The 22,945-nt window shown below is 38.7% G+C and overlaps 2 protein-coding genes across 2 annotated transcripts in view; one reads left to right on the top strand and one right to left on the bottom strand.

Moving 5' to 3' along the window:
- Positions 1-3,822: 3,822 nt before the first annotated feature.
- CMAS (cytidine monophosphate N-acetylneuraminic acid synthetase) lies at positions 3,823-14,623 on the bottom strand. Its single transcript, XM_072337461.1, has 8 exons — positions 14,380-14,623; positions 12,470-12,612; positions 12,108-12,263; positions 10,724-10,857; positions 9,825-9,919; positions 8,556-8,727; positions 6,764-6,914; positions 3,823-6,123 (listed from the first exon to the last, which is right to left on the bottom strand). The coding sequence occupies exons 1-8, from the start codon at positions 14,538-14,540 to the stop codon at positions 5,891-5,893; spliced, it is 1,245 nt and encodes a 414-aa protein (XP_072193562.1). The 5' UTR covers positions 14,541-14,623; the 3' UTR covers positions 3,823-5,890.
- An 82-nt stretch (positions 14,624-14,705) lies between these two features.
- ABCC9 (ATP binding cassette subfamily C member 9) overlaps positions 14,706-22,945 on the top strand; it is an 87,606-nt gene continuing 79,366 nt past the window's right edge. The window contains exon 1 of the mRNA XM_072332742.1: positions 14,706-14,734. Within this exon, the coding sequence (XP_072188843.1) occupies positions 14,717-14,734 (18 nt within the window). The 5' untranslated portion in view covers positions 14,706-14,716. The remainder of the gene's footprint in view (positions 14,735-22,945) is intronic.

A 22,945-nucleotide genomic window follows, 5' to 3' on the forward strand; every position in this document is an offset into this window, starting at 1 on the left:
GAAACGGACTATGAAGGGAACCAGGCACAGGTCTGAGGTGAGCAGGCCAGTTTCCAGGTATCCAGTGACAGTCCTGATGCACAGCCTGCTTACAGTGTCCTTGTATCTGATTGCCCACGTCTGCAAGAGTTTAGCTAGGGACGATCAGTCTGTAACCACTGAGAATCTACACAGAATGGTGGATGGTATGACAAACTGTAGGCACGTAAGCAAATATTAATGGCCAAGAGAAATAAAACCGGATTTTCCTTTACTGTCTGCAAGACTTTGTATTGTAACAAAGGATAACTGGGATCTGGGTTATTTATTTTTGTTGTTGTTTGTTTGTTATTTATGACCTTGGTAAACTACCTAGATCTAATCCAACAGCCAGGTGGTATCACTGCTACTCAATTGCAACTGCTTGCCTAGTTGTTTAAAGAGGGATGAGAAATTAGTCTGCAGCATTGCCTGCTGGATAAATTTACCAACGTTACAATAAAAAAAAAAGGCACAGCAGGACTTCATTGGCAGGTGAATGCAGTGCAGCATGAAGCTGGCTCATGTATCACTACTAGTCGTGCTCAGACACCAATGACAGCAACTTAGCTGGAGCAGCCTAGACTGAGTTACCCTGCTTCTTGGCAGGGGCATCAGTAACCTGCAGTACAGATACACTGCAAGACACAGATCCAGTTGGCTTATTAGTCTCTATATTGTCACTGCCAGCAACCTTAGCTTGAAACCCCCCCAAATCTCTTAACTTTCATTATAAATCAAATGTGCGTTCTCTTTAAAAAACACAAGCAAGATACATGGGAAGCCTTACTCTTTTATTAGCTGCAAGGTGCTCACTGAGAAGATGATAAAAACCTGGCCATGTATTAAGCAAACGAGAGCAAGAAGTAAAAAGCACCACGGCTCGATGACAGCTGTTTTCTTATAGTGAGGCTACACAAAGAAACAACTACGTAGATGTGGCAAGTCATCAAACTACTGCTAAAAAAACCTTCATACTCTTGTCTCATTCAAGTGTAGCTCTGTATTGTTTAAAAGAACATAAAGTAGCATTCACAGAATCAAATCCAAAAGCAGATCATGATAAACACCTTGAAGAAATCCTTAGGTTTATTAAGTCAAATGAGCGGAAACTTTTATATCCATTTACATCATTGTTCCACACCATTCACAAGCTTTTTGGACCTGGCTTCACCCAATCAGTGGTACCGCCTTGACTGGGCATCACTGATCAAAAGGATTCACTGGTGACATGTCTCCTTCCAAGCTATGGCTGTGTTGCTGTGAGCAAGATGTTATAAGGGAAAAAGGGTGGGAGAATAAAAGTAGCTAAGCTTTTAAATGGGCTGAAAAACTGCACAACTGCAATCATAGTCAATCTGGAGATGTAACCCTTCACTATCTCCACATACAGCTTCAATTTGAGTAACCATGCTAGCTCAGATGTCTGTTTAAACTAGAAACCTGTCTGCAAGTGTACATGAACAAACAGGACAAGCACATGATATTCTCCTGAATGTTTTTCCAACCTCCAATTACATTTTGTTTGAGAACTTCCTGTGCAATATACCATAAGCGCCCGCAACAGATGGATCCCAATTCAGCTGATGTCATCACATTCTTACACAGTTTCTGTGCTCAGTTTTGCTTTATGAAGTTGTTTTGAAGATTAGATGATCAATACCTAATAATAACACTATGCTCTTTTCCTTACTGTGTATGAGGCATGCACTGCTACTTCGGAATGAACCATTGATACGTACTGTGAAATAAGAATAAAAATGCACCTGGGAGTCTCCCACACAAGAAACAGGAGGAAGAAATCAAGGTTCAGAACCTGAGGAAACATATCATGCATCAGACACGTGGAACACAAGGACAAAGGCTGTTTGAAGTGTGCAGAGTATTACTAAGTTTCTGAAAGCCATATCCAGCTTCAGAGATTTGTGAGCTGCAAATGTTTGGAGATCATGAGGAAACTAGAAAGAGCTGGCAAAGACAGCATGGCAAATTTAAGTTTCTTGGGCATGTACTTTTGGTAACTCTTCACTTCTTGAATAGTCTTTCCCTGTTCCTCTTAATTTTTTGGGTGTGTAACACAACTCCCAAAACTCCCCTCAGTCATCCTTCTAAAGTTCACTTCAAACTTCACTTGACTATTGGTCACACAAAAGTTGGTTTCTTCCTTTTATCACCTGTTTTATCCTCATACAAACTTTTAGTTTTACAACTTTTCTAACATGTAAGAAACCAAATATATAGTATTCAAGATACATGAAAATCACTGATTAATACAGTGGAATGATGATTTTCGTCCTTTTTGCTCTATACCACTTTTCTTATCATTCCTAAAAACTCACATGCTCATGTGCAATTGAGTGATTTTGTTCCACTGGATGCATCTTATTACTGCTCTTGTAACACTGACATTTAGGATAATTAGTCCTGCTGGGTATCCTGCATTTCTTGAAACAGGAAATAATTCTTAAAGAGAATATTAGTAGAAAACATATTATATATTGAAAGAAAAAGCGAGCTTTCCCAGATGGATACTGGAAATGCCATTTAAATGCTGTCTGCTTGAAGTCTAAAAGTATTACAAACTTGAAATAGTATGAAATCTCTCTGAACACACCAGGCTGAGATTTACATGATTCACATTGATCTGAAAAGAACTCAAGGCAAAACACATTGGATCACTCTGCAGGAAATAACACAGAACTTGAGAGAGACATACACTGACCAGGGCAAAGACCAGACTAAAACAACGTCATGGAGCCCAAAGCAGGTGAAAGGATAACTCATCTCTAACCCCCAGCGGAGGTTAAGAAACAGCAATAGTGTGTTATTGTCCATCCTTCTGCCCTCTTGCCCTCCTGGCAAGAGCAACCAGTCAAAACCAGCAGAATTTGTGAGACCTACACAAATCCTGAGAACATTCTGTCAAAAAATCCTCAGCACGTGCTGCTCCTTGTACAAGGATCCTACCACAGAACAACAGGGCTCGCTGTGACAGCTCATAAAGCAGAGACAAATCCTACCTTTCACAGATACAAATTTCCATAGTGATGGGATAACCATACAGACTCAAACAGTGAAGGTTCGTCTCCAACAGCAGATAGGGACAAAGATATTGGGTAACTGACTGTGCGCTGTGTGATTAATTTAGGCATCAATTTCATCTATCTTCATGAGGTAAATTCACATCACGTAGACATGAAAGCATACAATTTGCGGTATACAAATCACTGTGACCATCCGTATCCAAAAGGGCTAAAGAAAATTGTTTCAATATCCAGTTAATTGACTAATATAAATTATTACGTAGCTTACCCTTCTAGGTTGTCACAATTAGGATAAATATCCTATATTAGCTAAAATTTGGGGTAATTTTTTTTCTTGAGAATTCCCATTTTTTAAGACAGTTTGAAAAAACAAATGTGCACTTTTTTTTTCCTCTCCAAGTCTGATGACCAAAGCAGCAGTATCGCAAAGTTAGTTCACTCTAACAAAAATGACCACTGAAGTCTAGTCTTAGTGAACTACACACCTCTAGTGAGAGGCAACTCCAGTGCCAGGGTATGCAGTGGAAAAACAGTCAGCAAATGGTACATTTTTCAAGATTGACTCAGGAGTTCCCTGTATGGTAAAACTCACCCTCTCAAACTCTACTACTCTGTTACACCGAAACCCTCCATATGATTGAGGAGCTTCCATAAAAACAGTGATCAAGGCATCTCTTGGGATGTTCTAGTTTCATAGTCAGGCTTTCTCTATATTGCAATATAGAGCAATACAAATCAGAACCTTTCACATAGTGGATTTTACCTCCTGTATTCTCAGACTGCCTTTATTTTGTAAAGTTTCTCTAGAGTACTTTAATTGCACAGTGTCTTCCAACATGTCCAATTAAAATCTTATACCAGATTTTTCTAAAAGGAATTTGCCAAAGTGAAAACACTTATGCATCAGCTACCATTTCATTCTGCTCATTACATACTCGCAATATTTTCTGCATTTATTTTTGTTAGAGGCAGAGGTTTGGCATAAGGACCCACAGTATTTGCAGTACATTCAGCTAGTGGCTGAATCATTAGGGGAGCTCTTGAGGTAAACAGAAACTACAAGTAGTGCAGACAGCTTTTATTTCTGTTAAGAGTTGCACTTACTCATGCTTTTGCTTTCTCTTACATAAAAGGAATGGGAGCCAAGTTCATCGCAACTTCTCTAGTTCTATGTGTTCAAGGACAGTTTTCGGTGAATAAAAAGTTAGTTAAGTACCTTGACCATGACAAGGTGAAGTAAATAGGAGCTTGGCCAATTTTAAATGACGTTAATAAACTGAATTGTTCAGACCATCTGGACTTCTACAATTTATCACATTGTTTATGTGAGTAAAATGACTCATTGACCTGTACCAAAGTTCATAGTTCTGTCCAAAATATGGTGCTCTCATTATCAATGGAATTTATCCAGCGCAGAACCCTAAAATTCAATGAATGGAATTATTTAAGTGATAACTGAAGAGGGCAATAGTGCAGCTAATTCATTTTTCAGCTATTCACCTACTTACCTCACTGCTACAGGTAGTAAAAGTGTTTCAGCTTAAAATTTTGCTTTAGAAAGGGAAGTAAACACAAAGTTTATCAACAAAAAAGCAGTAAATTATTAGATCTTATTCTGGAAAGAGATACAGGAAGTCTTACAATGAGAAACGTAAAATAAAATGATAGACCGGTATTATTCATCTCGACAATTATTGCCTGTATGGCCATGATTTTATTTGTTGTTTTTTTTTTTATCTTTTTCCAGCCTAACCCAAGGCTGAGCCTGACTCACTGGTAATACAAGGATTGAAAACAGATGTCTATTTTCAATGTCAGTTCTGTAGATGTTTACAGATCATGGAGTTCTTCAAATCAAAACCCAGTAAAAGCTGTATTTTACATAAATACAGATGTATTTACACCAACTTTAAGTTAATATGCTAAATATAATCTCAGCGTATTTTGTATGAACCCAAAAACATCAATGATGATGATTCTTTTCCCCCACAGCAATTACTTTTCCATATGATTAACATTATTTTTTTTAAAACCCATTAGCAGCTGTAATGAAGACTCTACATGAAGAAACAGTTTTTGCAAAGGAAAGATTTCAAGGTTAATGGGACATTTAGTTCCAAATCTGGAGTAAAGCATTTAGTTATGTTAATTTAAGCATTTAAATAAAACCCAACATAAGCAGATTCAAAGGTAAGAGGCATAATTCTGAATGTCACTTAATTATTTATCAGCTTAAACTGCACACATGCTTAAACACTTTTCTTAACTAACATTAACTAGTTTTACATTGATTTGACTTTTTAAAATACAGGAAAATGTTTGGTGTTTATTTGACCTGACCTCTTCAGCTTATGCTAGAACTCTTCCTTACTGGAGAGACAGGCACCCCAAGAAAAGCTAGCATATAACTACAATCTCATACTGACACATGATAGAGGAAACGTACATTAAATGCCCACACCTTACAGAACAAAATTTGTGAATTCCAAATCCACAAATCATGAAAAAAATCTTTGTTCACTGCATATATCTGGATTATAAAACAAAGATACGTTATTCTTGCAGAACAAGTGTAATGATTAAGAGTAGATCTACAGGACATTACTTTTGTAGTATTTGTTCAATTGCACTTAAATAGCTTTTAAAATAATCATAAATACAATCATGAATGTCAGCACTTAATCAAAGCGGAACCTTAAATTAGAGGGAAACATTTGTTAAACTCTAATACAGTTTAAAACTGTATTAGGAAAGGAAGAAGTGGAAAAACGAGAGAACAACTGCGTTATTGTTTTTTCAATAGTTCCTTATTTCCACTTCCGCTGTTCTCATTTTCTCCCTGTATCCTCTCCAGTTGAATTCACTTCTTCCATTTGCTTTCTTGCAGAGTTCACTTTTTCTAACAAAAGGAATATGTGTTCTGCAAACTCCCGGACAGCACCGCAGCCACCACTGCTTTTACAAATGTAACCAGCAGCCTTCTGAGCGAGTGCACAAGCATCAGCAGGCACACCACTCATACCAGCTTTCTTCAGGCATTCCACATCAGATTCTTCATTTCCTATTGAAAAAAAGTGACAGACGTAAACAAACAAACAAAACAGAGAGGAGAAAAACTGAACAAAATCAACATTTTTTTTTCTGTTTAAATATTAATCTAGTTATTAAAATTTCAATTTTTGTCACATTTTTTTTATCCAAGAAGCTCAAAAGCACTTCAAGTGAACACCGATTATATTTTACATATAATATTTCAAGGAAAAGAGTTGTACTCTTAAGAAGAGTAACATTGTTTGATCAACTGAGGAAGCACTTCCAGGACTCTTCAACTAAGCTGTCACTGAAATATAGTTTAGTACAGGATCACATAGCTTTCAGTTTTAATTCTCTGCTATTTGTTTCTAATTCAGAGTAGAATCTGTATGATAATCTGAAACAAATTACCATCAATTCCAAATTGTGAACTACAACTGTACACTTCTGTAATATGAAAAGCTTTTCTAAATCACATTATAAACATAACTAATACATCACACAAAATTCAATAGTGATTCATCGCTGCATTTAATATTTAGATTTTACCCAAATAAGACTTAAAATACTCATCTGCTTTTGGTGATACTGTGTTATTGCTGGCACTTTAATCCCACTAAATTCAGTGTAATAGCAAAGGGCAGAGTGATTTAAAGAGAGAAACTGACCTAAGTAAGCAACCTCTTTCCAGCTTAAACCAATGTCTTTTTGCCAGTCCTCCAGGACTTGTAGTTTATTTGTTGCATTAACTTCTGCTACACATCCCAGTTGCATGGCTGACAGGGATTTTGAACAATCTCTTTCAGAGATGAGTCGAACCTATTAAATCAAGTCAAGTTAGAACATAAACCTACATATAAAGAAAACAAGTAAGTTGATTTATGAAAAAAAGAGAATACAAGTGTTGTTCTTAGCAGCATAATCAGGTATCAGCTGAGTCTTGCGTGACTTGTTTCCTCATTCAGAACTCAGAACAGAAGTGATTTGTACCCTCAAAAAACCCATATTACAGTCCTGAATTACGAAGTGCTTTCAGAAGGTAAATTATCATTCTGTAGGCTTCCCAAATAGAAGGCTACTTCTGTCTTTTTAAATGCACCATGTACCAAATGAAATACTGGCTACACCACAGTACAATGCCATGCTTGCTATCTAGTGTAGTATCACCTAATCTAAGGCAAAGTAGGGTATCAAAGAGCTTCTGAGGACAGTTTCTGAAATATTTGTATAAGTGAAATATTTTGAAGTATTTTTCCTGATTCCTTAATAACATTAACATTTTATCTACAGAAAGACTTTAGAACGCCAAGAGACCATTAAACAGATTGAAGTGGTGTGGCATATTAATCGCTTGAGATTTAAATTCAAATGTGAAGTTTAGAAATAACACATAAGGTAGGCTAAAACCATAAGATGATTGCAGCGAGATTTTTGAAGATCTAAGACACAATCTCTCCACATTTTCTCTCCAAGCTGCGGACAAGCTTATCATCCCTAACCACTGTTAAATACTAACAAGTATTTGGCATTGATTTTAAGTACAGAATGAATGGGACTGGTGCACAGAGTAAGACTGTGTTAGCACCATACAGTAGAAATAAAGCAAATGAAGCGCAAAGCCCAAGAGGTTTTCAATAACAAATTCCAGGTCCCCAAAATGTATCTGCAATGGCCTTCTTGGAGTTTAACTAGCTTTACCATATCTATGCCTACTTCTATAAACAATAGGACTCAGACTAGGCCCTCTGAAGGCAGCCCTAATCTGTATCTTACCTCAATAAATTCTATATCAAAGCTATATCAAAGGTAGAAGCACGCAGAAAACAATAACAGGAAGGCTAACTGCACATGAATGCAAGCAAATAACTCTGTTCAGCAGAATTCAACAACAATAATTAAAAAAGTAACAGCAATAGCTAAGGAAAGCATCCATGTTATAATTTCTGTTTTTTTCATTTATATCAAATTGTTACCACATAAGTTACAGTTAAAGTAACTATGCAGAGAAAGCGATTGGGGTTTGATTTCTCCTCTGCTGCAATAGCAAGTCAACTAGGATGAGCCAAGTAATTTTCCTAGGTATCTCTTCTTCTTACAGAGCTGAGAGATAACAAACATAGCTCTGCTTGGTAAAGCTATTGCAAAGACACAATTTATACAGCAGAGACATGTCACAATAAACAATCATGACATGAAGCGACTGCTAGCTAATGTGTGCCTAGATTAAACAGCACCAATCATATTGTGTGCTATCAAAATGCCATACAAATGTCTTTCCACATTTTTCAAGGACAAAAGGAAAAATATACCATAGCTGCTACAGATGAGATTGAGCATGTTATCAAAACATATTTATTTTCCTCTAAGGAATCTGAGAACAATGTTTGTCCCAAACCTGAACCAGAGTATTGTGCTGATTAATCACAATAATAAAGCCTTACACTTCAGAACAGTCCTCACCTGGATTCCCCTTTTCTTTAATAGATTGATACCAATAATATCTCTGTAATCATAGGAGACCATTTCCTTGTGATCTTCTGTGACATAAATGCGACCATTTGTCAGGCATCCATCAACACTGCAAACCAATAGCTTCACTTCTTTTAACGGCTCCTTGCCAAAATATCCAAAGCTAAAACAAAGAAATTATCTTTTCAGATGGAAGTTTTTGCGCACTCCAAAAGCAAATATTTCAAATACAGCTGTGAACTCCAGGCAGAAGAACTGACTTTAAAATTCTCATTTTTCCCCATAAGGTCTTCCCTTGGTATCTTCACTCTTCAACTAGATTCTCCCTCTTCAATTAAAAAAAGACCACAAAGCCAAAAGACAAGTAAGTGATGTCTTCCATTTAAAAATCAGAATGATATTTACTTAGCATAAAGCGTTATGTTCTATATGGCACTTGTGTTGGGAAAAAGCAAAATGGAGTAAAGGATGAAAAAGGTACAGCAAATACATTCAAATACCATCCACTGCTTCCTTATAGAAATGTAGAGTAGCTGCAAAGAAAGGCAGCAGTCAAGACATAATCAGCCCATGTCTTCTATTTGGACCACTCTTCACATTCTACAACTTCCTTGAAGGGAGGTTGTGATGAGAAGGGGTTTGGCCTCTTCTTCCAGGCAACAAATAGGACTCAAGGAAATGGCCACAAGTCGCACCACAGGAGATTCGGATCAGGTATAAGGAAAAACTTTCTCTCTCAGAGAGTGGTCAGGCACTGGAATGGCCTGTCCAGAGAGGTGGTGGAATCACTGTCCCTGGCAGCGTTCAAGAGGCATCTAAATGAGGTGCTACAAAATATGGATTAATAGCTTAATGTGTAGTAAGGGTGATAGGAGAGTGGTTGGACTAGATGATCTTGTAGGTCCTTTTCAACCTTGTAATTCTATGATTCTACAATCCTATGACTTAGTCACATGCATGACCAAGCATGTTCCAGGCCACAACAGCTAGAAAAAACAGGGATTTCGTTAACACATTGCTATGAGATATTGAGGATTACAATCTCCCTTTGCCCTAGACTGAACTTACACAAATAAGAAGCACGTACAAGTATATAGCACAGATAATTCAGATGATTTTAACAAAGAAAGGAAAAATAAAGTATTTCAATTATCTTGAATGATTTGTTAAATTGAAAATTAAAAAAAAGCAAATTTACATGATCGTTCTTTGAAACAATTACTAATTTTAAAGAAATAAAAGGAATTATAGTGCCTTTACCTCAATACTCTTTGCTCTGCAATAGGCCAGTCAATGTCTATATCAATATCCACACTGTGCTCAGCACGCATTTCATAGTAGGCCATTTTACCACCCTAAATAAAGTAGAATCCATTACAATTTTCTGTTTGAGATAATAAAACTACAAAATGGTACAACTTAGTACTTTGTAATGAAAGCTAAATACCTGGTTATACTGCAGTCACAGTTGCTAAATGCAAGCGAACCATCAACAATGATATTTTGTCTGTTACACAAAATCAAATACTTGAAATTTTATAAAAGCAATGGTTAGTACCTTCCTTTCACAACTAGAGGAAGTGTGCAAGAAAGATGGTATATGCTACAGTTATTAGGATGTACAGATTTCAGCAGGTCTTTCAATACAGTAAGATGGCAAACCTATTTTGCATGAGAAAGGTAAGGGACTATATTTGTAGCTCTACACAGTATGCAAACGTCAGGAGAGGATAACAGACTTTTTAAACCGCAGTACAAAACTGGCATAGGACAAAGGGTGTAAACTGCCCAGGAATACAAGTTTGTAAAGTAAGAAGCCTATGGCACTGCATTAACATAAGCTTTTCACTCAGTAATACTAAATTGAATGTTAAGATACATACATACAATCAACTTATGTGAAACTCAGTATTCTAGGCTTAAACATATATATTGTAAAATATTATTAACATATTATTTATACAAATATGTGCGCTCTGAACAACCCTGATTACAATCAGTCCTGTCATACTGCAAGAAATAAGCCAGCTGTCCTGAGGCCAAAGTGCTGTTAGCAGACTGAATAAGAAAAAGAAGCATAACATTGAATTCAAATCCCACTGTGACAAGAGTTAAAAGATGGGTTATTATAAAGAGTCATGACAACCAGAAGCACTAACCTGCAAGTAGCCTTTCTCGATCAAATGCCTCTTAGCAAAGTAAAAGGAGCCATTTTCATACAGCTCCCCAGGCCAATCTTGCCTCCGGTACCGCTTTGCTGGATTCAGGTTTTGGGGCTCTGTCATTTTGTTTTCTGTTAACAGAGAGAAATGGAAAAATAAATAAATAAATAGGAAAAAAACAACGAATTTTCCAGAATCCTCATTCAGAATCATTTAACAACTTTCTCTCAAAACTTCTGTTGAAAAACTAAGAACACAATTCAGTTACCACCTCCTTTTGTTATTCTCTCTCATGGCCTTCACTCATTTAACAAAGAATCACCGAATTTCTTGCTATATCTCAGAACTACGGAAAATAACATGGGGGGACTGCCCTGCTATCTCCTGGTACACCGTAGGGGGGACTTTAGCTTTCAGAGAGAGTACACAGAAAACACTCAGCTATGTATTCCTAGAAACCAGAATGCCCCAAGTACCCTAGAGCTGAGGGGACCAACCTGAAATACATGAAGTGATAAAAGAGCACGAGAAGAGAAATTTTGTCTGTGGAAGTATTTTGGCACTTCTCCAACATACTTCCTATTTAGAGACATGCATAATATTAACTATTTTCTATTTGTCCAATTAGCATTTGCAAATAAACAAAACAGCACTTCTGAACAAACAAGATCCCATAAGATCCCATGCTGTTGTCAGTGTCAGCAAAACATGCAGCAGAAACTGAACCAGCGAGCAGAGATCTACCTCTAGTACCTAGAATCAAATAAAGAGTTTAGACTTCAGTCCTCTTAGCAACTGTAGCTGAGAGGCGTATTTGCTCTAGGATGAAGAGTCATATTCTTCTGTATGAGCTAATTACCATGAGATCAGTCCTCATGAATCAAAGGCAGTTTGCAATTTCATATAAGTCATCAGACAAATTAGCAGGCTAAAGCAAATCTTAAGCCTCCAGGCTAGAAGGCTGTCATCCTGTCTTCACTGAGATTTCATCTCACACTACTTGCAACTTATTGGCTACTGCAGGGTAAGATTAAACATCTCCCTAGTTAAGACACGACCTCAGTGTCATGTCCACAAAATCATCAAAACACACCAAGCAGGCATAAACATGTAAACTTGGGAGTTATGTTTTGAGCCTAGGCACGTTAGCGACATTTACATTTTCATCATATTATCACTTCCAAAATCCAATTACAGAACTGCTGAGTAATGAGCAGTAATATTAAAACAGTAATGCTTAAAAGTGATCTCACACCTCCACAGAAACCCAGCCCATGCTCATGACATCGTTTCCAAATATAAACGTCTTGAGTACAAGCAACAAACCCTTGAAGAAAACTTTGACTAATTTTATCTTTAGCCACAAACAGAAAAATCTTACCTCCTTTTTTTACCTCACTCCATCTAAACTGATGCCGTCTCACAACAGAGAAAACAGAATCAAAGCCCTCCTTTTGAATCAGATTTGCTACTTTTATGAGATCACTGGGATGTAGACAGGGAGATGTTGCTTGAATATTTCCTACAATATCGACTTCTGAAGAAAAATAAACATACATTTATGAAACAATGAGTATTTTTAATATATACAACCCCAATGCATAGGATGAGCAGAGGCCTCAAAAGAAGGAAATCTTTCCAACTTTTATTTAGTATAGGATTTAGTTATTCTCCTAAATAGTAAGTGAATCACCCCTCCGGGCCTATGACATAAAAGCTCAGTATGCCTCATTACTGATTTACCGTGATGATGATTAAGAAACTCTCTGATAGTTTCTAGGGAGGTAGAGGAGTCTTGAGATACTTCAGGGCTTCGGCGATGAACTTGAGCACCAAACTGCTTTGCAACCTTCTCAATTTCATCATGGTCCGTAGACACCCATACACTGTTGGCAGACATTGACAGTAATTAATGATTATATAAAGAACAACATCCACCAAAAGGCTTGTCTGACACAATCTGCTCACCTGAACACCCTGTCCTATAACTGGCAATTAAAGGAACTATTGTATTTGTGATGAAAAACCTTACATCAGTCCAACACGGCACTTTTAAGAACAGAGATGAAGACTGTAAAGCCTCAAGCATGTGCTGCATTTCAGTTTAATGCTGTAAGGTGCCTGGCCTGCCATATATACAGGTAATTTAAGAAACATAAAATTCAGATGCATAACCAGAAAATTCAATGCTAATTCAACACAACATTAGGCATGCTAAAATATGATTGAATTGTGACTATCTTGAATGATGTACTTAGGATAAGAGCAGGATTCAGAAACAAGGCCTACAGTAAGTAAAAGTGCCACTCTGTCAGAACTTGCTTGCTCTGCAAGAATTTTAAAGTGCCTTAGCTAGGCTTCATATAATCGCAGAGGAGCTGCTCATGTGGCAAACACATCAGTTTTGGCACCAGAAATGTTCAACACCGGTAAGGCAAGATTGTTACAGTCCAGGGTTAATAAACATTTACAAAGGGAAGGACCAAGTCTAAACATTATGGGATGGTAAACACTTCCGCCTGAGTAAGCCACCTGTAAGGTGGGTACTGTCTCCACTATGATAAAAAAACAAAGTATGCAACATATAAAAACAAAAACTATGACCAAAACCTTTATTCTCTCGGAAATATTGGTGTTCTCAATGCACTGCACATAACAGGTGATGCTTTAGTTAATTTTTTCCATTCAAAGACATCATGAGATCATCAGAGCCTAACTGAACCTGACAGTGACACGTCAAGTCACACCCATGTAAATGAATGAAGAGGAAGTCTTTTCCATAAGCTGCCTAAGTCTGGCTAATTCAAACAGTTACTGCCCACTTAACCAACAGAGTTTGGCTGTGTAATGGGCAAAATGAAAAACCTATATTCACAGAAAGTCACAAAGCAGTATGGATTCACACGGAGGAAGGAATTACCAATGATCTAGTAGTGACACACTGTTCCTTTACGAACAAATAAAGTCATAGGCACTTGTTGCACTTTTTAGAATAGAATAAAAGAGATTTTCCAGAGCAGATAGCAGTAGAGCAGCTGTGAAGACATGGAAGACGGTGCATAAGTCCTGTGCTCAACCTGTCTGGAGCTCATTGCACTTCAATGCAAACCCTGTGAGTCAAGTCCCTGCCCTTAGCATAGTCCACCAGCTAGACATCAGGAAGTTGCACCCAGGTGTGCCGCATACCAAGAAGCACCCTCACTGTGCACTGCCTTTAGCTTCATCTATTAGTGTGTGTGCGTAAAAGTCTCTTTTTATTTGTTCCTGGTAAACGGCAGAATCGTTTAACAGCCTCGTAGGAACGTGTAATAGCCAGATAGAAGTGCGTAAAACCCATAGAATAGCACCAAAGAAGTGGGTAAGCACTCAGAACACCGAGCCCAGCCCCCGGTTGCACGCTGGGCTCCACGCACCGCCAACAGTAGAGCTCCTGGCACTCACTGTTATTCCCTTCCCTCCGATATCTGCCGAACTGCCTCTAACCCCCGGAGCGCTACAGCCGAACCCTGAAGGGCTGCGGGTCGCCATCGCTGGGCAAACCCGAGGACTCGACTCGGCCAGCTCTCCATCACCCCGCAGCGCTTCCGTCCCCTCTCCTCGTTCCGGCCCACTGAAGCCCCCAGCCCGTGAGGGGTCCGAAGGCGCATGCGCACCTGTGGAAGACGCCAGCGTCGAGGGCGGCGCGCAGCACCCAGCCGATGAGCGGCACTCCCGCCAGCAGCTTGATGTTCTTCAGCGGGATCCCCTTGCTGCCGCCTCGGGCCAGCACCAACGCGGCTAGATGTGGCTGCGGCTGCGTCTCATCCGTCTCCATGCCGCCTTCCTCTGGCGGGCGCTACCGCCCTGCCGTGCGCCACGCACCCCTCTCGGAGTGCTACGTGCATGATGGGAACTGTAGTCCTGCGACCGCCGCGCCTGCGCGGGAAGGGGAGGAGACGGGAGGTGTCATGGCGGCGCTAAGGGGAGGATGTCCTATTAGCTAGGAGTGGGATGCTCCGCCTAGCTGGTGTGAGTACGGCTGTGGAAGCCCTAGATGAGCAAGTGCTGTAGTTTTCCGTTGTTTGCCGTCGTAAATCTCAAATTTGAGCATGCTGTCCCGTATCACGTCCTTGTCATGTGAGGAGTCCCGGCAGAGGGCAGAGTCCTCTCAGGGAGACCCTTTAACACGTGATGAGAAGAATCCTCCTTGGCTCTTTGCTTCTGTTTCCTACCTGCTTACCTAAAGGATAAAACCGATAAGTCCGTGCAGGAAATCGAGGTGTTTCATCTAAAAACTGGAAAGTAAGAGGCTGCTGAGCAGCATTAGGATGAGACAGGATGAGAAGGAACGGCCTCCCTTTGCACCTGGGGGATGTTCAGGATGGATATTAGTAAAACTTTCTTCTCCAAAAGAGTGGTGATGCATTGGCAGGACTAGAGTCATCGGCCATGAAAGTGTTCAAACAGTGTGTAGATGTGGCACTGAGGGAACATTACTTTTGAACCAGCACTCATAAAATATATATTATTATTACTGTATATGAGTAACAAAACTTATTTTAACAATATTTTTGTTAAAACCTAAAGAGAACATTAAAAAACATAAAACTAGGGGGATATCTGACCTTGTTTTTGTGACGGTAACATCAGTCTGATTCAGTGGCTGGTGTTGCAGTTCTTAGTGAGTTCTCAAGGTGTTCATTAGACTGCTGATGAAGTTTTACTCTTCCTGTACTTAGTCCTTGACAACAGTTGTTCACAAATGTGTGTACTGTCTAAAAGTGATAACATGAATAAGATGTGATAGTGAAGCTAGGGATATTTTTCTCCGGTCTTAAAAAAGTCTGGTAAAGAGACATGATCACATATTTGAGTTGAATGTTTAATAGCAAGCTGATTAGAAATTGAAGTAATTTGTCTAAGTCAACTGAAAATGGAGTCACAAATATAAATTGGTGGGTTTTTTTTAGTAATCTTGAGACTTTTATCAAAATTCCTTTATCAAAATGGAAAGTGAAGCTTCATATTTTTCTCTGTTCACAGGAATGTGTTTAGCCATGTATCAAAATGCATACTATTATTTGCCATAGCTTGAGTTGACACTGAACTGCACCCTTCCCTTGCTCTGGTTTCAGCTGAAACAGCTCAGACAACACACCTATATTTGGTTGTTGTGAGCAACGGGTGCACACCCAAAGCTAGGATGGGCTGCTCTGTAGGGCAGAGCCACTGTCGTGATGGCATGGGGCAAGGGGTGACTGCATTGTGAGCTGGACTGGACTACATGTGGCCCCTGGGCCATAGGCTGGACATGCCTGAGAGTACATTGGAGGGCTATTAATCTCTTGCATGGTTAGAGCAATGCTTTGATAGGAAGTACACAACTTAAGAACAAAGTGTAACAGATGTGTCCGAACAAGAAGCATCACTAGTCCTGATCATTGGGGTCTGCTATCAGATGAACATTCACTGAATTGCCCATCATGGGATCTACCTTATCCTCCATCTTCTGTACCATCTATCATGAGTTCTGCTCTACCCTTCATCTTGTGTACTTCCTGCTGTGGATCTGCCCTTTCTGCCATTCATACTGACTGCAACACTGCTCTTAGTCTTTAAGACTGAAAAAATGTAACCATGATTCTCTGAAGCTCACAAAGAGGAGCTTCATGAGGAGGCAGAGACTTTGTGGTATGTTAGAGAATGTTTGACTTCTTAAAAACAACATTAAACTACTGTTGACATAACTGGGGCCAGGATTTAATTTAGTGTGCCTGAAGTTCAATTCTGCTTATGTCAGTAGGTCCCCAAGTGGTTCCAACTGCAGGTTCCTGACTTTTTCTGGAATATACCTAACAGTGAGTACTTCAGAAACAGATGAGAGAGAGACATGGAAGCATGTAGTGGTAGCCTCTGTCAGTGACCCAGGGATACATTACATCTGAGTGAACTGAAAGTTACTCTTTCTATGTCTTTCTGCAGCAACAGGAAAAATCAGAGATCTAGATCTTGCCTTCCCTGCACTGGCCTTGGATAGCTCACGTAAAGTCCGTGTAGTCCTGGAGTCAGATCAGTACAAAGGAAATAAGAAATGGACCTCAGAATGTCAAGCAATTGGCCTGCTCTTACTATTGGAAGCTTCATGCATCTCTTGGGCCAATCCAGTTTGTCCAGAGATAAGAGCTAAATAAATAAAGATTAACACAGATTTGAGAAAAGGGCAACTCTCAAAGGTCTGAGAGTTCCAGAAATCACCTCTGAAAAGCAGACAAAAGGGGGCAAGATTGCTTACACTTGACTTGGTGTATTACTTAGACTTTCTGCAGAGCTGGAATGGAGCAAGTTAGTCTGCTGCAGTGTACTGGAATGCACTGTGTTTAATTCAGTGCTTACTGGATTAAATGTATTCCACTTGGCTGTCTGGTATACGCAGAAGACATCAGAACTGAAATACATATATTTAACAGTAATTTCAAGCTAAGTGAAGTCTTCATTATTATTACTATGACTACTATTACAAAGGATGTTGATGTTACCTGCCTGGCTAGGAACAGTTATTAATTCTTGTAATAACAATACTAATTTATATTTAATTTTTACCTTGAGACTACCCAAACCATTCTGTTAAATCAAGTCCTTTATGTTGCAGATCTTTGTACTTTCACTTAGTTTTCATTTTTGTGACTTTGATTCACCTCACCTAAATCCAGGCTTCTAAACTAAGGCAATAAGCTAGAAGGCTGAATACCTCTGGTTCCTTCTGTGGCCAAAAAGGAAGCATACTTTCAATTATCTTTCAAAAAGTACCTTTAGAGACTGGTTGAAGGCACCTAAACATTGAATTGTTCTTTGTAGAGGATGCATTAGAAGGTTACCTCAGCTGGAAAATGGGTTTTAGTAATGCTAGCTATCCCATTACATTCATCTTTTTCAGATTCCAGGTTAATGTGTCCTAATTGTGTCAAGAAGGTTAAATTCCTGGCCAGATGTGCAGAAAGAATTTTTCCCCTAACTCAGATTTGCAAAGATCTGTGTTAACCTTATTGTTTGTTTGTTGAATTTTCTTCTTTAGTTATGGTTTAGTTGTGGCTTTCTTTAAAATCTTCCTCTAAAGTTCCGTCCTACTTAGAAGATATTCATGTCCTTTAGCTAACTCTTCCCCAGAGATTACACCCTCATACACTTATTTCATATAATTAAAAGCACCTAGATGGCAAGGACCACTTACATACAATACAGGCAGCAAAGGACACTGACTGCCAATTGCTCGTCATTTATCTGACTGACGACAAAAAGCTCGTTTCTGACAGATCTTTCAAACCTTTTAGGAATCAGTGCTTGTTATAGGATGGTCCTTTGGGGATTTTGCTTACTTTAGTCTCCATAAGCCTTAGGCAAAGTTGCTGCTTTTGCACATTTTATTTTCTTTTGTTTGAAATATACATCTGTTTTTCTAGTGGTCCAGCAGGAAAAGGAATGCAGTATGTCATATACTGAAACCCACTTGCCATCTTCCTGTTGTCAGGATACAGCATCTTCTGCTGACAAGTCATCTGTGCTCAGCTCTTATCAGAGTACAGGCTTCTGGGGCTTGACCTAAACATCCCATTACTCAATTTTACTGCTGAGAACAAAGCTCTGGGAACAGTATCTGAGGAATGTAGTCCTTCATTAGCAGTACAGGCTACTTCTTCACCCCTCTGCTGTCTCATCTGATACTTTCACGCACATGTTTCCACTCATGATGGGTCCATAACACTCTTAATATTTTTTGTTAACAAATCTGTACAAATTTAGCAGCCCACTTGCTCATTTTATCTCTGCTCTGGGTCTTTAAACAGTATATCTGTCTAAGTCCATAAACACCATCAATCTGTGGCCCGTTTTCCCTTAACAGGCATTAAACTATTTATGAAATGCATATTTATTTTTCATATTTACAAATTATTACATTTGAAACGTAGGAATTTGTGTATAGTTCCTCCTTTCTGTCTGGACCATCCCTGGCTGCTTCTAATGATTTTGGTCTACCGACTGAAAGGCATATTCATTCTTGGCAGATGAGAAACTTATGATTTGAAATTGCAGTCTTACCAGAACATGGCTTGCTTTATTTGTTCCTGGTATGTAGCAATTAATACTTTTCTCTGTGTGAAGCATTAGATTTAAATCACATACATTCTTGTAGCTCATATTGTGGGGAGGGAACACTGCCATCTAGTGACAGTGTTGTTGCAGCATTATCACCATCCTGTGCAGAAGTAAAATGAACTGAACGATGGTCATCAGGAGTCGGAATAAGAACTCTGCTAAATTACCCTTTGTACTCTAATATTGATGCTGATGTGAGCCCGCGAAGAACTATGTAAAATCGACAGCTGTTTTTACTGAGGAAAGCTTTCCAGTCAGGTATCTATGATTATTACACAAGAAAAGCTTCTGCAGATGCCATTAATATCATTTTCAAGTTCTAGTTACTATCCTTTTATATTATTTTATGGCTGTGCTGAGTTTTATTTCCTTTTCTTCCAGACCCAAAAGTTCAGGTACAGACCAGATGGCAGTTTCCTTTTAATGAAATGATTCACTTGTATACACATGTTGCCCTTCCTTTCAATGTAAACACTCTCTCTGTGTCTAGGACTCAAGCTGGATGGGAAACAAGTACAGTAGAGTGTTGTTGTTTGGACCAGTTCCTGTTTCCAACCTCACTGCTGGCTGATGACCCACAGAGCAAGCCCTGGATAGAAAGCACATGCTCAGCCTGAAAATCATTTTGTGAGGTCAGATAAATAGTTATTTTAGTAATTCTGCTATGAGCATGTGAATCACAGAAGGCTGTACAAAAGATCAGACAGAGATCAGGGTCTCCTGATGCTACCTTTGTAATTCACGCTGTTAGGAAATCTACTTCCTGCTCCCCACTGCTTACGCAGTGGCCGATGGAGTCAGAGAGTTCTCATTTCTCTCGTGTCCCTGTGTTTAGCTAACTGTCTTCTCAGACCCAAGGATATTTCATGTCATGTTTCTGTAGGGTCATTTGCCTCAGTGCAGCTGTGGAGCGTATGACGGTGCTCAGGTCAGCACGTACGATCTTCCTGCCTCACTACAAGGGAAGTTTTTCAAAGATGTTTCTCACACTCCAACTCATTGGTTCACAAGTAGTCATTCTGAACTGCCCACACCAGAACATGAGCCATATCACACTTGTAATTGCTGCTGGGAAGGCAAGTCATTGAATACATGCCAAATCACATTTGTGATAGATTTTACTGTTTCGTCTCCCTTTCCCTCCAAAAACAAAGAAACAAACAAAAGAAACAAAAAACAACACAGAAATGATACACTGGTGGTGGATTAAAGAATCGTTTTATTTTGTTAATAAAGACATAGGGGCATCTGCAAAGCATCTGCAATTTAATCGTGTGACTTTGATTGACTTACTGTGATTTTACAGGCAGCTGGTATAGCCAAGAGATTATTAGAGTGACCAAGAGTATTAGCTGGCTCATGTGCTCTCCATTTTATTCTTTGCAGTGTCCTGGAGAAAAGTTGGACCCACAAATCCCTTTTTTTTTCTGTAGAAAGAAGCATTATCTATTCATCTTACTATCTTTTCTTAATGTTACCTTTGCAAGTTTTTTGACTTTTTTTTTTTTTTTTCAGCAAAATATCTGAAAACTGCTCTAGAATTTTTATAATGCAGAACTAAAAACTGAAGTCCTACCACTCTACCTCAAATCATATTTCAAAACCACGTTGAAAAGACTGGTATAAATCTTATCTTTTCTGCTATTCAGTACAGTGACCTGCTTTCAACTGTTTGAGCTGCAGTTTGTGTGCATGATACATCACGTGCTGTATGCAATGTCTGAGAGCAATTTAGGAGAGTGACGATTGTTTTTTTCTAAGTAATTCAAAAGAAAGATCTCTGTTCAAGCACGGGAAGCTGCTGTCCTGGGAAGTCTCCACCAGATCAGACATCACTAATGTACCTTGTCACTAAGGAAATGACTGCTGGAAAAGAATTAATAACTTTTGACAGTACTTGCTAAATTCTATACAGTGCATGGAGCCAATTACATGTTCTCTTACCTACTGCAGTATTTGAAATGCATTACATCTCCTTCAGTGTCAGTAATTGTTTAAGACTACCTGAAAATAGATCTTTGACATGGAAATAAGCGTTTTTCTTAGGCTGGATTTGTTGTTTCTCAAGGAGCAAGTGCACAGAGAGCTTCAAAGGGATGACTGCCTTTCTGGAGATGGATCTCCTGGTGCTGATCATGGCTGTACTGACCATGGTGATTTGCTTCTACCTCCTTTGACAACCATTTTTCTCTTCAAGCTAAATTTCCTCATGTCTTTCTTCCCATTTTCCCTAATCAGATACTCTCTTGGCTCAAGCCAAGGACATTTGGTATTTACTGATGTGTTTCCTAGAGGGAGTGATGCTTATGGGGTCTGATAGCAAGCACTGCTCATGGGGAGGAGGAACTTTCCCCTGGAACACTCTCCTTCTACGGCTCCGTGCCTGTTACCAGTGTTCAATTTGAAAAGGAGATTAAAATATTATCAGGATCATTTCAAACCACTCCATGTCAGGAGCCTTACATATAGGCAAACTCACTTTTGTTGAAGACTTCTATCTGTGCAAGATAAAGTTTATAAATTTGAGACTGGTTATATTTTTGTATTTGACATTGAATGAACACGATTGTTTAGCTTCTGAGATTGCAGCAACTTCAACACTTCTTTGAAAGATCTAAAGGAAAATATTGTTGTAGATACTCCAGTCTATGATGGATGCTGTATCAACACTTTTAATGGGGATAGCTGACAATGAAATACAAAATTTTTGGTAAGGGAACTATTGTTTTATTGTTACAAGCTTTGTAAATGTTCATGGTGAAAGCTGTAATGCATATTTGTGAGACAGAGATCTTTCTGAACAAAAATCGTGTTTCTGACAGCATTAAGTGGGTATAGAAACTGGGGCAAAATAGGTAGGAATGTAATCTATTTCAAAACAGCATTTCATTTTGTTTTATTTATCAGGATCATGTTATATTGGGTTCTTCAGACATAACACAATGCGTTAGTACGTTAAGTATCATCCCAGTCATTTCTGATCTTCCTTTTTTTCAGAAGTTATATATGTATCTTTCCAGCTCCGGCAAGTTTCTCAAAAAATCTGATTCTCAAGGGTGCCAGGAATCAGCATTTCCTCCCAGCTTCAATGAGAAAGTACTTAACAGTGTTAAACACTGATTCTGAAGGGAAGTTAAGATTTTCAAAACATGGGATCTAAAGTTAGCATCTAATATCCTGAGAATGTTGAAATGAACATCATAGGAATCAAAAAAATACATTTTTCTTGCATTAGACTTTGTCAGAATGTTCATCTCAACAAATAGGACGTAGTAAAGACTCCAAAAACACCAAATAGAAGGTTTTCCAGCTTCTTTCTCAGTGTTCTGCTACAAAAAGAAGAGAGAAAATAAAAGAGTGAGCAAAAGATAGAATAAGAAAAAAAGGTTGTATTTTCCGTCAGTAGAATTATTTTTTTTAATAATTTTAATAATAATATTATTATTATTAACGAGCTTTTCAAAGCAGGATTTCAATCAACTATCCTTGTCATGGATTTCCTACCAGCTAGTATAGAACCAGTTTGAGTAAACACTTGTTACTTTGGTTGAATGATAAAGATCAGCACAAGGTATCCTTTCCAACCACAGGGAGCATATGAATTTAAGAAACATCAGAACACATTTGGCACACAGTTAACTTTCCTGTCCTCATCACTATTCTGTTCTTTTCCGAAACTGACCTCTTTTTCTTTTGGATCTCTCCCTTCGAACTGCTTTAGCCAAACATCCAGTCTTACCTTACAATATCTTGCCTTACAAGACTGTCTGCTTAATGTAGGTAGACTGGCAGTGTGCAACTGTATTTTCCCTCAAAAACACAAATTCTCCTAGGATTGTCCTTTTATTTTTCCGCTCCTCACGTTTTCTTATAGTGTTTCCCTGCTCTGTGGAGCCACACTAATCAGAATATCATTTGCTACTTTTTCCAACAATAAAATACTGCCATGGCAACAGATCAAGTGAGGGTTGTTTGTGGGGTTCCTGAAGTGGAAATAAAAGAATGTGCACATATATATTAGTTGCTCAGGACACGATGTAAAGTATGAAAAACATATTGGCTGTATTGCATTCCAGTTTCATGAACTCA

The sequence above is a fragment of the Excalfactoria chinensis genome, chromosome 1 (genome assembly GCF_039878825.1).
Source record: "Excalfactoria chinensis isolate bCotChi1 chromosome 1, bCotChi1.hap2, whole genome shotgun sequence".
Taxonomy (NCBI): domain Eukaryota; kingdom Metazoa; phylum Chordata; class Aves; order Galliformes; family Phasianidae; genus Excalfactoria; species Excalfactoria chinensis.

Coding starts and splice junctions, on each gene's coding strand:
- CMAS (XM_072337461.1), bottom strand. CDS start 14,540: ATGGAGACGGATGAGACGCAGCCGCAGCCACATCTAGCCGCGTTGGTG. Junction 12,264..12,469: donor GTTTCTTAATCATCATCACG/GTAAATCAGTAA, acceptor ATTTTTCTTCAG/AAGTCGATATTGTAGGAAAT. Junction 6,915..8,555: donor TAAAGAAAAGGGGAATCCAG/GTGAGGACTGTT, acceptor TTGATTTAATAG/GTTCGACTCATCTCTGAAAG.